This window comes from Leptodactylus fuscus, chromosome 8 (assembly GCF_031893055.1).
Source record: "Leptodactylus fuscus isolate aLepFus1 chromosome 8, aLepFus1.hap2, whole genome shotgun sequence".
NCBI classification, from domain to species: Eukaryota; Metazoa; Chordata; class Amphibia; order Anura; family Leptodactylidae; genus Leptodactylus; species Leptodactylus fuscus.
In genome coordinates, this window is record NC_134272.1 from 1,301,268 (window position 1) to 1,319,129 (window position 17,862).

Genomic DNA, 17,862 nt, shown 5'->3' on the forward strand with positions numbered 1-17,862 from the left:
GGTGAGGAGATAAATCCCCTGGGGGGGGGGGTATTACAGGTGAGGAGATAAATCCCCTGGGGGGGGGGTATTACAGGTGAGGAGATAAATCCCCTGGGGAGGGGGGGGGGGTATTACAGGTGAGGAGATAAATCCCCTGGGGGGGGGGTATTACAGGTGAGGAGATAAATCCCCTGGGGGGGGGTATTACAGGTGAGGAGATAAATCCCCTGAGGGGGGGGGGTATTACAGGTGAGGAGATAAATCCCCTGGGGGGGTATTACAGGTGAGGAGATAAATCCCCTGGGGGGGGTATTACAGGTGAGGAGATAAATCCCCTGGGGGGGGGGTATTACAGGTGAGGAGATAAATCCCCTGGGGGGGGGGGGTATTACAGGTGAGGAGATAAATCCCCTGGGGGGGGGGGTATTACAGGTGAGGAGATAAATCCCCGGGGGGGGGGGGGTATTACAGGTGAGGAGATAAATCCCCTGGGGGGGGGGGGGTATTACAGGTGAGGAGATAAATCCCCTGGGGAGGGGGGGGGTATTACAGGTGAGGAGATAAATCCCCCGGGGGGGGTATTACAGGTGAGGAGATAAATCCCCTGGGGGAGGGGGATTACAGGTGAGGAGATAAATCCCCTGGGGGGGGGTATTACAGGTGAGGAGATAAATCCCCTGGGGGGGGGGGGGGGTATTACAGGTGAGGAGATAAATCCCCTGGGGGGGGGGGTATTACAGGTGAGGAGATAAATCCCCTGGGGGGGGGGGGGTATTACAGGTGAGGAGATAAATCCCCTGGGGGGGGGGTATTACAGGTGAGGAGATAAATCCCCTGGGGGGGGGGGGTATTACAGGTGAGGAGATAAATCCCCTGGGGGGGGTATTACAGGTGAGGAGATAAATCCCCTGGGGGGGGTATTACAGGTGAGGAGATAAATCCCCTGGGGGGGGGGGGTATTACAGGTGAGGAGATAAATCCCCTGGGGGGGGGGGGTATTACAGGTGAGGAGATAAATCCCCTGGGGAGGGGGGGGGGTATTACAGGTGAGGAGATAAATCCCCTGGGGGGGGGTATTACAGGTGAGGAGATAAATCCCCCGGGGGGGGGTATTACAGGTGAGGAGATAAATCCCCTGGGAGGGGGGGGGGTATTACAGGTGAGGAGATAAATCCCCTGGGGGGGGGGGATTACAGGTGAGGAGATAAATCCCTGGAGGGGGGGGGGTATTACAGGTGAGGAGATAAATCCCCTGGGGGGGGGGTATTACAGGTGAGGAGATAAATCCCCTGGGGGGGGGGTATTACAGGTGAGGAGATAAATCCCCTGGGGGGGGGGGGTATTACAGGTGAGGAGATAAATCCCCTGGGGGGGGGTATTACAGGTGAGGAGATAAATCCCCTGGGGGGAGGGGTATTACAGGTGAGGAGATAAATCCCCTGGGGGGGGGGGGGGTATTACAGGTGAGGAGATAAATCCCCTGGGGGGGGGGGTATTACAGGTGAGGAGATAAATCCCCTGGGGGGGGGGGTATTACAGGTGAGGAGGTAAATCCCTGGGGGGGGGTATTACAGGTGAGGACATAAATCCCCTGGGGGGGGGGGTATTACAGGTGAGGAGATAAATCCCTGGGGGGGGGGGTATTACAGGTGAGGACATAAATCCCCTGGGGGGGGAGATATTACAGGTGAGGAGATAATCTCCTGGGGGGGGGGTATTACAGGTGAGGAGATAAATCCCCTGGGGGGGGGGTATTACAGGTGAGGAGATAAATTCCCGGGGGGGGGGGTATTACAGGTGAGGAGATAAATCCCCTGGGGGGGGGGGGGGGTATTACAGGTGAGGAGATAAATCCCCTGGGGGGGGGGGTATTACAGGTGAGGAGGTAAATCCCCTGGGGGGGGGGTATTACAGGTGAGGAGATAAATCCCCTGGGGGGGGGGTATTACAGGTGAGGAGATAAATCCCCTGGGGGGGGGGGTATTACAGGTGAGGAGATAAATCCCCTGGGGGGGGGTATTACAGGTGAGGGGTTACAGGACCTCCCAGGCACAGCGACATGGACACCAATGCAGCTGTGAGTGACTTCTGAGGCCCTGCTGCACCTATAGATTCTATATAACATACCCCTATAGCGATGCGCTGGATCCCGTGTTCATTGGCCTTGGACGTCGCCTCTTGAAACGTCACAGCTCCATCATTCGATTGCCCGTCCGTGATGACAATAAGAAGTTTCCGTGCGTCTTTACGGGACTGAGGGATGAAAATGTTTTTCCTAAGGAAAGAGCAAAGATGGAGATTGTTGTCAGCTGTCAAGGCGAGAGCTCGAAACCCCAACCCAAGGTGTGGGAGCCTCGTGGTATAATAAGGAGACAGCAGTCCAGGACAAGCCCGTGTCAGCACAGACAGCTCATGTCCACGTGGTACTTACACTGCTTGCAGCATGGCAGTCGGAGTGTATGTGGCCTGTCCGTTCTGATAACGAAAGTTCACAGTATTGATCTCGGCTTCAGTGGAAAATCTTCTGAATAGAAACTCAGTTTTCACTTCATGACCATATTGCATCAAAGCAAACTGGAAAAAGAAGAGACAAAACAGTCACATGGAAACCAGGAACCGTCATCTATCACAACATCACTCATAACCCACCACATCACCGCCCGTGGTACAGTCACCCATAACCCACCACATCACCGCCCGTGGTACAGTCACCCATAACCCATCACATCACCGCCCGTGGTACAGTCACCCATAACCCATCACATCACCACCCATGGCATAGTCACCCATAGCCCACCACATCACAGCCCATGGCATAGTCACCCATAACCCATCACATCACCACCCGTGGTACAGTCACCCATAACCCATCATATCATCGCCCGTGGTATAGTCACCCATAATCCATCATATCATCGCCCATGGCATAGTCACCCATAACCCATCACATCACCACCCGTGGTACAGTCACCCATAATCCATCATATCACCGCCCGTGGTATAGTCACCCGTAATCCATCACATCACCGCCCGTGGTACAGTCATCCATAACCCATTACATCACTGCCCGTGGTACAGTCACCCATAATTCATCACATCACCGCCCGTGGCATAGTCACCCATAACCCACCACATCACCGCCCGTGGCATAGTCACCCATAACCCATCACATCACCACCCGTGGTACAGTCACCCATAACCCATCATATCATCGCCCGTGGTACAGTCATCCATAACCCATTACATCGCCACCCGTGGTACAGTCACCCATAACCCATCACATCACATCACATCACCGCCCGTGGTACAGTCATCCATAACCCATTACATCGCTGCCCGTGGTATAGTCACCCATAACCCATCACATCACATCACATCACCGCCCGTGGTACAGTCATCCATAACCCATTACATCGCTGCCCGTGGTATAGTCACCCATAATCCATCACATCACCGCCCGTGGTATAGTCACCCATAATTCATCACATTACCGTCCGTGGTACAGTCACCCATAATCCATCACATCGCCGCCTGTGGTACAGTCACCCATAACCCATCACATCACCGCCCGTGGTACAGTCATCCATAACCCATTACATCGCTGCCCGTGGTACAGTCACCCATAATTCATCACATTACCGTCCGTGGTACAGTCACCCATAACCCATCACATCACCGCCCGTGGTATAGTCATCCATAACCCATTACATCGCTGCCCGTGGTACAGTCACCCATAATTCATCACATTACCGTCCGTGGTACAGTCACCCATAACCCATCACATCACCGCCCGTGGTTTAGTGAATTGTATGATAAATCTTTTTCTTAAATCTTTGATTGTTCTTTCCTGTTCTGAGAGAAGGTTCCCGAGATATCCCGATGAGCCCACGGCCCCTTCTGACCTCTGTAGGTTCCATGTCCACCTACATCAGCCATTACCCATCCAGGGGTGATCAGGAGGCCACACGTTATTATCGGTCTCAGTAGTGCAGCCTCAGGCCGCTCAGACCTCCACAGAGAAGGACGTGATCTTCCCATTGTCTGTAGATTTTGCCGCCATCTTACCTGTGTATCGGTCGCTCTAAAGGAGTAAATAATCGCTGCCACAAAACTTGTCATTGTCCTGAAGTTTACGATTCCCACACTGCCAGAACCATCGATGACGAAAACCACGTCCAGGCCGCACTCTGAGGAGACAACATTCTATCATAATTGTCACATTGTAGTGATTATTGGGGGTCCTGCGCCCTGCGGGCCGTTCCGGCAGAGTCCTGCAGTGCCGCTCTTCACTTTACAGTTTTCTCAGGATTTACATTATTTTACAACTGGGGCGACATTTCCTCAGATTGTTCTAGAAGGTGGGAGGAGCTTAGGGAATAGCAACCCATTGCCCAGTCTGGACCGGTTAGACGTTATCTGGAGAAGAGATGGGTAGTGGACAGATCTGCTCCCCAGTCTAGTGACCATTAGACCAGTGAACCTAATACATGCAGCCCCACACCACTGAGCCCCAAAAACCTTAGAGACAAGTCACCCGTGATAGGAGATCTGCTGACCGCTACCCCTGTCTGAACCCTGCCCTGTATGTCTCTACTAATGAAGGGCACATGGAGCCGGGGTTGCCCCATATTCCTGGAGGAGCAGATGCCACCCCTGTGGTACGATGGCTGTAGAGAGCCGCGAGCTCCGCCTGTTATCAGCCACGTCAATATATTATCAATGTGTAATAATGGTGACATATTGATAACTATTGCATTTTTGGCTTGAAAAAGTGTCAGATTAGACGTGAAATGGCTGTTGCCATTTTTTGTGCCTATAATGCCTTTTCTCCCTCCCTGTATAATTATTTTTATTTGCACTTAATAAAGGACTTTCTTTTTACATACGAGAAGTGTGAAGTATCATCTGCCGACTATGGAATGGTGAGTGCCCGCCCCAACTTTTTTCTATTTTTTCTCCAAATATCGATAACTATGTCAGTGGTGGAGATACCGTAACAGATACTGTGTAAGGACAGTCCATGGCAACGTTATAATCCAACGTGTCCACGTCTGTATGACCAGACATCTAAGATATGAGCAAATATATAATACTAATCAGATTGAGAAATGTAACCAGCGCTGGTGAAAACATCACAAAGAGTAGTGAAAGTATCAGAAGAGTAGTGAAAGTATCAGAAGAGTAGTGACAGTATCCGAAGTGTAGTGAAAGTATCAGAAGAGTAGTGAAAGTATCACAAAGAGTAGTGAAAGTATCAGAAGAGTAGTGAAAGTATCAGAAGAGTAGTGAAAGTATCCGAAGTGTAGTGAAAGTATCAGAAGAGTAGTGAAAGTATCACAAAGAGTAGTGAAAGTATCAGAAGAGTAGTGAAAATATCACAAAGAGTAGTGAAAGTATCAGAAGAGTAGTGAAAGTATCAGAAGAGTAGTGAAAGTATCAGAAGAGTAGTGAAAGTATCAGAAGAGCAGTGAAAGTATCAGAAGAGTAGTGAAAGTATCAGAGGAGTAGTGAATGTATCAGAAGAGTAGTGAAAGTATCAGAAGAGTAGTGAAAATATCAGAAGAGTAGTGAAAGTATCAGAAGAGTAGTGAAAGTATCAGAAGAGTAGTGAAAGTATCCGAAGAGTAGTGAATGTATCAGAAGAGTAGTGAAAATATCAGAAGAGTAGTGAAAGTATCAGAAGAGTAGTGAAAGTATCAGAAGAGTAGTGAAAGTATCAGAAGAGTAGTGAAAGTATCAGAGGAGTAGTGAAAGTATCAGAAGAGCAGTGAAAGTATCAGAAGAGCAGTGAAAGTATCAGAAGAGCATCAGAAGAGCAGTGAAAGTATCAGAAGAGCAGTGAAGGTATCAGAAGAGTAGTGAAAGTATCCGAAGTGTAGTGAAAGTATCAGAAGAGTAGTGAAAGTATCAGAAGAGTAGTGAAAGTATCAGAGGAGTAGTGAAAGTATCAGAAGAGTAGTGAAAGTATCAGAGGAGTAGTGAAAGTATCAGAAGAGTAGTGAAAGTATCAGAAGAGCATCAGAAGAGCAGTGAAAGTATCAGAAAAGCAGTGAAGGTATCAGAAGAGTAGTGAAAGTATACGAAGTGTAGTGAAAGTATCAGAAGAGTAGTGAAAGTATCAGAAGAGTAGTGAAAGTATCAGAAGAGTAGTGAAAGAATCAGAAGAGTAGTGAAAGTATCAGAAGAGTAGTGAAAGTATCCAAAGTGTAGTGAAAGTATCAGAAGAGTAGTGAAAGTATCCGAAGTGTAGTGAAAGTATCAGAAGAGTAGTGAAAATATCACAAAGAGTAGTGAAAGTATCAGAAGAGTAGTGAAAGTATCAGAAGAGTAGTGAAAGTATCCGAAGTGTAGTGAAAGTATAAGAAGAGTAGTGAAAGTATCAGAAGAGTAGTGAAAGTATCAGAAGAGTAGTGAAAGTATCAGAAGAGTAGTGAAGGTATCAGAAGAGTAGTGAAAGTATCAGAAGAGTAGTGAAGGTATCAGAAGAGTAGTGAAAATATCAGAAGAGTAGTGAAAATATCAGAAGAGTAGTGAAAATATCAGAAGAGTAGTGAAAGTATCAGAAGAGTAGTGAAAATATCAGAAGAGTAGTGAAAATATCAGAAGAGTAGTGAACGTATCAGAAGAGTAGTGAAAGTATCAGAAGAGTAGTGAAAGTATCAGAAGAGTAGTGAAAGTATCAGAAGAGTAGTGAAAGTATCAGAAGAGCAGTGCAAGTATCAGAAGAGCAGTGAAAGTATCAGAAGAGTAGTGAAGGTATCAGAAGAGTAGTGAAAGTATCAGAAGAGCAGTGAAAGTATCAGAAGAGTAGTGAAAGTATCAGAAGAGCAGTGAAAGTATCAGAAGAGTAGTGAAAGTATCAGAAGAGTAGTGAAAGTATCAGAAGAGTAGTGAAAGTATCAGAAGAGTAGTGAAAGTATCAGAAGAGTAGTGAAAGTATCCGAAGTGTAGTGAAAGTATCAGAAGAGTAGTGAAAGTATCACAGGAGTAGTGAAAGTATCAGAAGAGTAGTGAAAGTATCAGAAGAGTAGTGAAAGTATCAGAAGAGTAGTGAAAGTATCAGAAGAGTAGTGAAGGTATCAGAAGAGTAGTGAAAATATCAGAAGAGTAGTGAAAGTATCAGAAGAGTAGTGAAAGTATCAGAAGAGTAGTGAAAGTATCAGAGGAGTAGTGAAAGTATCAGAAGAGTAGTGAAAGTATCCGAAGTGTAGTGAAAGTATCAGAAGAGTAGTGAAAGTATCACAAAGAGTAGTGAAAGTATCAGAAGAGTAGTGAAAATATCACAAAGAGTAGTGAAAGTATCAGAAGAGTAGTGAAAGTATCAGAAGAGTAGTGAAAGTATCAGAAGAGTAGTGAAAGTATCAGAAGAGCAGTGAAAGTATCAGAAGAGTAGTGAAAGTATCAGAGGAGTAGTGAATGTATCAGAAGAGTAGTGAAAGTATCAGAAGAGTAGTGAAAATATCAGAAGAGTAGTGAAAGTATCAGAAGAGTAGTGAAAGTATCAGAAGAGTAGTGAAAGTATCCGAAGAGTAGTGAATGTATCAGAAGAGTAGTGAAAATATCAGAAGAGTAGTGAAAGTATCAGAAGAGTAGTGAAAGTATCAGAAGAGTAGTGAAAGTATCAGAAGAGTAGTGAAAGTATCAGAGGAGTAGTGAAAGTATCAGAAGAGCAGTGAAAGTATCAGAAGAGCAGTGAAAGTATCAGAAGAGCATCAGAAGAGCAGTGAAAGTATCAGAAGAGCAGTGAAGGTATCAGAAGAGTAGTGAAAGTATCCGAAGTGTAGTGAAAGTATCAGAAGAGTAGTGAAAGTATCAGAAGAGTAGTGAAAGTATCAGAGGAGTAGTGAAAGTATCAGAAGAGCAGTGAAAGTATCAGAAGAGCAATGAAAGTATCAGAAGAGCATCAGAAGAGCAGTGAAAGTATCAGAAGAGCAGTGAAGGTATCAGAAGAGTAGTGAAAGTATACGAAGTGTAGAGAAAGTATCAGAAGAGTAGTGAAAGTATCAGAAGAGTAGTGAAAGTATCAGAAGAGTAGTGAAAGAATCAGAAGAGTAGTGAAAGTATCAGAAGAGTAGTGAAAGTATCCAAAGTGTAGTGAAAGTATCAGAAGAGTAGTGAAAGTATCCGAAGTGTAGTGAAAGTATCAGAAGAGTAGTGAAAGTATCAGAAGAGTAGTGAAAGTATCCGAAGTGTAGTGAAAGTAAAAGAAGAGTAGTGAAAGTATCAGAAGAGTAGTGAAAGTATCAGAAGAGTAGTGAAAGTATCAGAAGAGTAGTGAAGGTATCAGAAGAGTAGTGAAAGTATCAGAAGAGTAGTGAAGGTATCAGAAGAGTAGTGAAAATATCAGAAGAGTAGTGAAAATATCAGAAGAGTAGTGAAAATATCAGAAGAGTAGTGAAAGTATCAGAAGAGTAGTGAAAATATCAGAAGAGTAGTGAAAATATCAGAAGAGTAGTGAACGTATCAGAAGAGTAGTGAAAGTATCAGAAGAGTAGAGAAAGTATCAGAAGAGTAGTGAAAGTATCAGAAGAGTAGTGAAAGTATCAGAAGAGCAGTGCAAGTATCAGAAGAGCAGTGAAAGTATCAGAAGAGTAGTGAAGGTATCAGAAGAGTAGTGAAAGTATCAGAAGAGCAGTGAAAGTATCAGAAGAGTAGTGAAAGTATCAGAAGAGCAGTGAAAGTATCAGAAGAGTAGTGAAAGTATCAGAAGAGTAGTGAAAGTATCAGAAGAGTAGTGAAAGTATCAGAAGAGTAGTGAAAGTATCCGAAGTGTAGTGAAAGTATCAGAAGAGTAGTGAAAGTATCACAGGAGTAGTGAAAGTATCAGAAGAGTAGTGAAAGTATCAGAAGAGTAGTGAAAGTATCAGAAGAGTAGTGAAAGTATCAGAAGAGTAGTGAAGGTATCAGAAGAGTAGTGAAAATATCAGAAGAGTAGTGAAAGTATCAGAAGAGTAGTGAAAGTATCAGAAGAGTAGTGAAAGTATCAGAGGAGTAGTGAAAGTATCAGAAGAGTAGTGAAAGTATCAGAAGAGCAGTGAAATTATCAGAAGAGCAGTGAAAGTATCAGAAGAGCAGTGAAAGTATCAGAAGAGCAGTGAAGGTATCAGAAGAGTAGTGAAAGTATCAGAAGAGTAGTGAAAGTATCAGAAGAGTAGTGAAAGTATCAGAAGAGTAGTGAAAGTATCAGAAGAGTAGTGAAAATATCACAAAGAGTAGTGAAAGTATCAGAAGAGTAGTGAAAGTATCAGAAGAGTAGTGAAAGTATCAGAAGAGTAGTGAAAGTGTCCGAAGTGTAGTGAAAGTATCAGAAGAGTAGTGAAAGTATCACAGGAGTAGTGAAAGTATCAGAAGAGTAGTGAAAGTATCAGAAGAGTATTGAAAGTATCAGAAGAGTAGTGAAAGTATCAGAAGAGCAGTGAAAGTATCAGAAGAGCAGTGAAAGTATCAGAAGAGTAGTGAATGTATCAGAAAAGTAGTGAAAGTATCAGAAGAGCAGTGAAAGTATCAGAAGAGCAGTGAAAGTATCAGAAGAGCAGTGAAAGTATCAGAAGAGCAGTGAAAGTATCAGAAGAGCAGTGAAAGTATCAGAAGAGTAGTGAATGTATCAGAAAAGTAGTGAAAGTATCAGAAGAGCAGTGAAAGTATCAGAAGAGCAGTGAAAGTATCAGAAGAGCAGTGAAAGTATCAGAAGAGCAGTGAAAGTATCAGAAGAGCAGTGAAAGTATCAGAAGAGTAGTGAAAGTATCAGAAGAGTAGTGAAAGTATCAGAAGAGTAGTGAAGGTATCAGAAGAGTAGTGAAAGTATCAGAAGAGTAGTGAAGGTATCAGAAGAGTAGTGAAAATATCAGAAGAGCAGTGAAAGTATCAGAAGAGCAGTGAAATTATCAGAAGAGTAGTGAAAGTATCAGAAGAGCAGTGAAAGTATCAGAAGAGCAGTGAAAGTATCAGAAGAGTAGTGAAGGTATTAGAAGAGTAGTGAAAGTATCAGAAGAGCAGTGAAAGTATCAGAAGAGTAGTGAAAGTATCAGAAGAGTAGTGAAAGTATCAGAAGAGTAGTGAAAGTATCAGAAGAGTAGTGAAGGTATCAGAAGAGTAGTGAAAGTATCAGAAGAGTAGTGAAGGTATCAGAAGAGTAGTGAAAATATCAGAAGAGCAGTGAAAGTATCAGAAGAGCAGTGAAATTATCAGAAGAGTAGTGAAAGTATCAGAAGAGCAGTGAAAGTATCAGAAGAGCAGTGAAAGTATCAGAAGAGTAGTGAAGGTATCAGAAGAGTAGTGAAAGTATCAGAAGAGCAGTGAAAGTAACAGAAGAGTACTGAAAGTATCAGAAGAGTAGTGAAAGTATCAGAGGAGTAGTGAAAGTATCAGAAGAGTAGTGAAATTATCAGAAGAGTAGTGAAAGTATCAGAAGAGTAGTGAAAGTATCAGAAGAGTAGTGAAAGTATCCGAAGTGTAGTGAAAGTATCAGAAGAGTAGTGAAAGTATCACAGGAGTAGTGAAAGTATCAGAAGAGTAGTGAAAGTATCAGAAGAGTAGTGAAAGTATCAGAAGAGTAGTGAAAGTATCAGAAGAGTAGTGAAGGTATCAGAAGAGTAGTGAAAATATCAGAAGAGTAGTGAAAGTATCAGAAGAGTAGTGAAAGTATCAGAAGAGTAGTGAAAGTATCAGAGGAGTAGTGAAAGTATCAGAAGAGCAGTGAAATTATCAGAAGAGCAGTGAAAGTATCAGAAGAGCATCAGAAGAGCAGTGAAAGTATCAGAAGAGCAGTGAAGGTATCAGAAGAGTAGTGAAAGTATCCGAAGTGTAGTGAAATTATCAGAAGAGTAGTGGAAGTATCAGAAGAGTAGTGAAAGTATCAGAAGAGTAGTGAAAGTATCAGAAGAGTAGTGAAGGTATCAGAAGAGTAGTGAAAATATCAGAAGAGTAGTGAAAGTATCAGAAGAGTAGTGAAGGTATCAGAAGAGTAGTGAAAATATCAGAAGAGTAGTGAAAATATCAGAAGAGTAGTGAAAATATCAGAAGAGTAGTGAAAATATCAAAAGAGTAGTGAACGTATCAGAAGAGTAGTGAAAGTATCACAAGAGTAGTGAAAGTATCAGAAGAGTAGTAAAAGTATCAGAAGAGCAGTGAAAGTATCAAAAGAGCAGTGAAAGTATCAGAAGAGCAGTGAAAGTATCAGAAGAGTAGTGAAAGTATCAGAAGAGTAGTGAAAGTATCAGAAGAGTAGTGAAGGTATCAGAAGAGTAGTGAAAGTATCAGAAGAGTAGTGAAAATATCAGAAGAGTAGTGAAAGTATCAGAAGAGTAGTGAAAGTATCAGAAGAGTAGTGAAAGTATCAGAAGAGTAGTGAAGGTATCAGAAGAGTAGTGAAAATATCAGAAGAGTAGTGAAAATATCAGAAGAGTAGTGAAAATATCAGAAGAGTAGTGAAAATATCAAAAGAGTAGTGAACGTATCAGAAGAGTAGAGAAAGTATCACAAGAGTAGTGAAAGTATCAGAAGAGTAGTGAAAGTATCAGAAGAGCAGTGAAAGTATCAGAAGAGCAGTGAAAGTATCAGAAGAGCAGTGAAGGTATCAGAAGAGTAGTGAAAGTATCCGAAGTGTAGTGAAAGTATCAGAAGAGTAGTGAAAGTATCAGAAGAGTAGTGAAAGTATCAGAGGAGTAGTGAAAGTATCAGAAGAGCAGTGAAAGTATCAGAAGAGCAGTGAAAGTATCAGAAGAGCATCAGAAGAGCAGTGAAAGTATCAGAAGAGCAGTGAAGGTATCAGAAGAGTAGTGAAAGTATACGAAGTGTAGTGAAAGTATCAGAAGAGTAGTGAAAGTATCAGAAGAGTAGTGAAAGAATCAGAAGAGTAGTGAAAGTATCAGAAGAGTAGTGAAAGTATCCAAAGTGTAGTGAAAGTATCAGAAGAGTAGTGAAAGTATCCGAAGTGTAGTGAAAGTATCAGAAGAGTAGTGAAAATATCACAAAGAGTAGTGAAAGTATCAGAAGAGTAGTGAAAGTATCAGAAGAGTAGTGAAAGTATCCGAAGTGTAGTGAAAGTATAAGAAGAGTAGTGAAAGTATCAGAAGAGTAGTGAAAGTATCAGAAGAGTAGTGAAAGTATCAGAAGAGTAGTGAAGGTATCAGAAGAGTAGTGAAAGTATCAGAAGAGTAGTGAAGGTATCAGAAGAGTAGTGAAAATATCAGAAGAGTAGTGAAAATATCAGAAGAGTAGTGAAAATATCAGAAGAGTAGTGAAAGTATCAGAAGAGTAGTGAAAATATCAGAAGAGTAGTGAAAATATCAGAAGAGTAGTGAAAGTATCAGAAGAGTAGTGAAAGTATCAGAAGAGTAGTGAAAGTATCAGAAGAGTAGTGAAAGTATCAGAAGAGCAGTGCAAGTATCAGAAGAGCAGTGAAAGTATCAGAAGAGTAGTGAAGGTATCAGAAGAGTAGTGAAAGTATCAGAAGAGCAGTGAAAGTATCAGAAGAGTAGTGAAAGTATCAGAAGAGCAGTGAAAGTATCAGAAGAGTAGTGAAAGTATCAGAAGAGTAGTGAAAGTATCAGAAGAGTAGTGAAAGTATCAGAAGAGTAGTGAAAGTATCAGAAGAGTAGTGAAAGTATCCGAAGTGTAGTGAAAGTATCAGAAGAGTAGTGAAAGTATCACAGGAGTAGTGAAAGTATCAGAAGAGTAGTGAAAGTATCAGAAGAGTAGTGAAAGTATCAGAAGAGTAGTGAAAGTATCAGAAGAGTAGTGAAGGTATCAGAAGAGTAGTGAAAATATCAGAAGAGTAGTGAAAGTATCAGAAGAGTAGTGAAAGTATCAGAAGAGTAGTGAAAGTATCAGAGGAGTAGTGAAAGTATCAGAAGAGTAGTGAAAGTATCAGAAGAGCAGTGAAATTATCAGAAGAGCAGTGAAAGTATCAGAAGAGCAGTGAAAGTATCAGAAGAGCAGTGAAGGTATCAGAAGAGTAGTGAAGGTATCAGAAGAGTAGTGAAAGTATCAGAAGAGTAGTGAAAGTATCAGAAGAGTAGTGAAAGTATCAGAAGAGTAGTGAAAATATCACAAAGAGTAGTGAAAGTATCAGAAGAGTAGTGAAAGTATCAGAAGAGTAGTGAAAGTATCAGAAGAGTAGTGAAAGTGTCCGAAGTGTAGTGAAAGTATCAGAAGAGTAGTGAAAGTATCACAGGAGTAGTGAAAGTATCAGAAGAGTAGTGAAAGTATCAGAAGAGTAGTGAAAGTATCAGAAGAGTAGTGAAGGTATCAGAAGAGTAGTGAAAGTATCAGAAGAGTAGTGAAGGTATCAGAAGAGTAGTGAAAATATCAGAAGAGTAGTGAAAATATCAGAAGAGTAGTGAAAATATCAGAAGAGTAGTGAAAATATCAGAAGAGTAGTGAACGTATCAGAAGAGTAGTGAAAGTATCACAAGAGTAGTGAAAGTATCAGAAGAGTAGTGAAAGTATCAGAAGAGCAGTGAAAGTATCAGAAGAGCAGTGAAAGTATCAGAAGAGCAGTGAAAGTATCAGAAGAGCAGTGAAAGTATCAGAAGAGCAGTGAAAGTATCAGAAGAGTAGTGAAAGTATCAGAAGAGTAGTGAAAGTATCAGAAGAGCAGTGAAAGTATCAGAAGAGCAGTGAAAGTATCAGAAGAGCAGTGAAAGTATCAGAAGAGTAGTGAAAGTATCAGAAGAGCAGTGAAAGTATCAGAAGAGCAGTGAAAGTATCAGAAGAGCAGTGAAAGTATCAGAAGAGCAGTGAAAGTATCAGAAGAGCAGTGAAAGTATCAGAAGAGCAGTGAAAGTATCAGAAGAGCAGTGAAAGTATCAGAAGAGTAGTGAAAGTATCAGAAGAGTAGTGAAGGTATCAGAAGAGTAGTGAAAGTATCAGAAGAGTAGTGAAGGTATCAGAAGAGTAGTGAAAATATCAGAAGAGCAGTGAAAGTATCAGAAGAGCAGTGAAATTATCAGAAGAGTAGTGAAAGTATCAGAAGAGCAGTGAAAGTATCAGAAGAGCAGTGAAAGTATCAGAAGAGTAGTGAAGGTATCAGAAGAGTAGTGAAAGTATCAGAAGAGCAGTGAAAGTATCAGAAGAGTAGTGAAAGTATCAGAAGAGTAGTGAAAGTATCAGAAGAGTAGTGAAAGTATCAGAAGAGTAGTGAAGGTATCAGAAGAGTAGTGAAAGTATCAGAAGAGTAGTGAAGGTATCAGAAGAGTAGTGAAGGTGTCAGAAGAGCAGTGAAAGTATCAGAAGAGCAGTGAAAGTATCAGAAGAGTAGTGAAGGTATCAGAAGAGTAGTGAAAGTATCAGAAGAGCAGTGAAAGTATCAGAAGAGTAGTGCAAGTATCAGAAGAGTAGTGAAAGTATCAGAGGAGTAGTGAAAGTATCAGAAGAGTAGTGAAATTATCAGAAGAGTAGTGAAAGTATCAGAAGAGTAGTGAAAGTATCAGAAGAGTAGTGAAAGTATCCGAAGTGTAGTGAAAGTATCAGAAGAGTAGTGAAAGTATCACAGGAGTAGTGAAAGTATCAGAAGAGTAGTGAAAGTATCAGAAGAGTAGTGAAAGTATCAGAAGAGTAGTGAAAGTATCAGAAGAGTAGTGAAGGTATCAGAAGAGTAGTGAAAGTATCAGAAGAGTAGTGAAGGTATCAGAAGAGTAGTGAAAATATCAGAAGAGCAGTGAAAGTATCAGAAGAGCAGTGAAATTATCAGAAGAGTAGTGAAAGTATCAGAAGAGCAGTGAAAGTATCAGAAGAGCAGTGAAAGTATCAGAAGAGTAGTGAAGGTATCAGAAGAGTAGTGAAAGTATCAGAAGAGCAGTGAAAGTATCAGAAGAGTAGTGAAAGTATCAGAAGAGTAGTGAAAGTATCAGAAGAGTAGTGAAAGTATCAGAAGAGTAGTGAAGGTATCAGAAGAGTAGTGAAAGTATCAGAAGAGTAGTGAAGGTATCAGAAGAGTAGTGAAGGTGTCAGAAGAGCAGTGAAAGTATCAGAAGAGCAGTGAAAGTATCAGAAGAGTAGTGAAGGTATCAGAAGAGTAGTGAAAGTATCAGAAGAGCAGTGAAAGTATCAGAAGAGTAGTGCAAGTATCAGAAGAGTAGTGAAAGTATCAGAGGAGTAGTGAAAGTATCAGAAGAGTAGTGAAAATATCAGAAGAGTAGTGAAAGTATCAGAAGAGTAGTGAAAGTATCAGAAGAGTAGTGAAAGTATCAGAGGAGTAGTGAAAGTATCAGAAGAGCAGTGAAATTATCAGAAGAGCAGTGAAAGTATCAGAGGAGCATCAGAAGAGCAGTGAAAGTATCAGAAGAGCAGTGAAGGTATCAGAAGAGTAGTGAAAGTATCCGAAGTGTAGTGAAAGTATCAGAAGAGTAGTGGAAGTATCAGAAGAGTAGTGAAAGTATCAGAAGAGTAGTGAAAGTATCAGAAGAGTAGTGAAAGTATCAGAAGAGTAGTGAAAGTATCCGAAGTGTAGTGAAAGTATCAGAAGAGTAGTGAAAATATCACAAAGAGTAGTGAAAGTATCAGAAGAGTAGTGAAAGTATCAGAAGAGTAGTGAAAGTATCAGAAGAGTAGTGAAAGTGTCCGAAGTGTAGTGAAAGTATCACAGGAGTAGTGAAAGTATCAGAAGAGTAGTGAAAGTATCAGAAGAGTAGTGAAAGTATCAGAAGAGTAGTGAAGGTATCAGAAGAGTAGTGAAAATATCAGAAGAGTAGTGAAAGTATCAGAAGAGTAGTGAAAGTATCAGAAGAGTAGTGAAAGTATCAGAAGAGTAGTGAAAATATCACAAAGAGTAGTGAAAGTATCAGAAGAGTAGTGAAAGTATCAGAAGAGTAGTGAAAGTATCAGAAGAGTAGTGAAAGTGTCCGAAGTGTAGTGAAAGTATCAGAAGAGTAGTGAAAGTATCACAGGAGTAGTGAAAGTATCAGAAGAGTAGTGAAAGTATCAGAAGAGTAGTGAAAGTATCAGAAGAGTAGTGAAGGTATCAGAAGAGTAGTGAAAGTATCAGAAGAGTAGTGAAGGTATCAGAAGAGTAGTGAAAATATCAGAAGAGTAGTGAAAATATCAGAAGAGTAGTGAAAATATCAGAAGAGTAGTGAAAATATCAGAAGAGTAGTGAACGTATCAGAAGAGTAGTGAAAGTATCACAAGAGTAGTGAAAGTATCAGAAGAGTAGTGAAAGTATCAGAAGAGCAGTGAAAGTATCAGAAGAGCAGTGAAAGTATCAGAAGAGCAGTGAAAGTATCAGAAGAGCAGTGAAAGTATCAGAAGAGCAGTGAAAGTATCAGAAGAGTAGTGAAAGTATCAGAAGAGTAGTGAAAGTATCAGAAGAGTAGTGAAGGTATCAGAAGAGTAGGGAAAGTATCAGAAGAGTAGTGAAGGTATCAGAAGAGTAGTGAAAATATCAGAAGAGCAGTGAAAGTATCAGAAGAGCAGTGAAATTATCAGAAGAGTAGTGAAAGTATCAGAAGAGCAGTGAAAGTATCAGAAGAGCAGTGAAAGTATCAGAAGAGTAGTGAAGGTATCAGAAGAGTAGTGAAAGTATCAGAAGAGCAGTGAAAGTATCAGAAGAGTAGTGAAAGTATCAGAAGAGTAGTGAAAGTATCAGAAGAGTAGTGAAAGTATCAGAAGAGTAGTGAAGGTATCAGAAGAGTAGTGAAAGTATCAGAAGAGTAGTGAAGGTATCAGAAGAGTAGTGAAGGTGTCAGAAGAGCAGTGAAAGTATCAGAAGAGCAGTGAAAGTATCAGAAGAGTAGTGAAGGTATCAGAAGAGTAGTGAAAGTATCAGAAGAGCAGTGAAAGTATCAGAAGAGTAGTGCAAGTATCAGAAGAGTAGTGAAAGTATCAGAGGAGTAGTGAAAGTATCAGAAGAGTAGTGAAATTATCAGAAGAGTAGTGAAAGTATCAGAAGAGTAGTGAAAGTATCAGAAGAGTAGTGAAAGTATCCGAAGTGTAGTGAAAGTATCAGAAGAGTAGTGAAAGTATCACAGGAGTAGTGAAAGTATCAGAAGAGTAGTGAAAGTATCAGAAGAGTAGTGAAAGTATCAGAAGAGTAGTGAAAGTATCAGAAGAGTAGTGAAGGTATCAGAAGAGTAGTGAAAATATCAGAAGAGTAGTGAAAGTATCAGAAGAGTAGTGAAAGTATCAGAAGAGTAGTGAAAGTATCAGAGGAGTAGTGAAAGTATCAGAAGAGCAGTGAAATTATCAGAAGAGCAGTGAAAGTATCAGAGAAGCATCAGAAGAGCAGTGAAAGTATCAGAAGAGCAGTGAAGGTATCAGAAGAGTAGTGAAAGTATCCGAAGTGTAGTGAAAGTATCAGAAGAGTAGTGGAAGTATCAGAAGAGTAGTGAAAGTATCAGAAGAGTAGTGAAAGTATCAGAAGAGTAGTGAAAGTATCAGAAGAGTAGTGAAAGTATCCGAAGTGTAGTGAAAGTATCAGAAGAGTAGTGAAAATATCACAAAGAGTAGTGAAAGTATCAGAAGAGTAGTGAAAGTATCAGAAGAGTAGTGAAAGTATCAGAAGAGTAGTGAAAGTGTCCGAAGTGTAGTGAAAGTATCACAGGAGTAGTGAAAGTATCAGAAGAGTAGTGAAAGTATCAGAAGAGTAGTGAAAGTATCAGAAGAGTAGTGAAGGTATCAGAAGAGTAGTGAAAATATCAGAAGAGTAGTGAAAGTATCAGAAGAGTAGTGAAAATATCAAAAGAGTAGTGAACGTATCAGAAGAGTAGTGAAAGTATCACAAGAGTAGTGAAAGTATCAGAAGAGTAGTGAAAGTATCAGAAGAGCAGTGAAAGTATCAGAAGAGCAGTGAAAGTATCAGAAGAGCAGTGAAAGTATCAGAAGAGTAGTGAAAGTATCAGAAGAGTAGTGAAAGTATCAGAAGAGTAGTGAAGGTATCAGAAG

General features: G+C 41.0%; 1 protein-coding gene across 1 annotated transcript in view; it reads right to left on the reverse strand.

Moving 5' to 3' along the window:
- LOC142217059 (integrin alpha-M-like) overlaps positions 1-17,862 on the reverse strand; it is a 74,202-nt gene that overhangs the window by 32,267 nt on the left and 24,073 nt on the right. The window contains exons 6-8 of the mRNA XM_075285238.1: positions 4,048-4,169; positions 2,414-2,556; positions 2,110-2,257 (exon numbers count right to left, since the gene is read on the reverse strand). Of these exons, the coding sequence (XP_075141339.1) occupies positions 2,110-2,257; positions 2,414-2,556; positions 4,048-4,169 (413 nt within the window). The remainder of the gene's footprint in view (positions 1-2,109; positions 2,258-2,413; positions 2,557-4,047; positions 4,170-17,862) is intronic.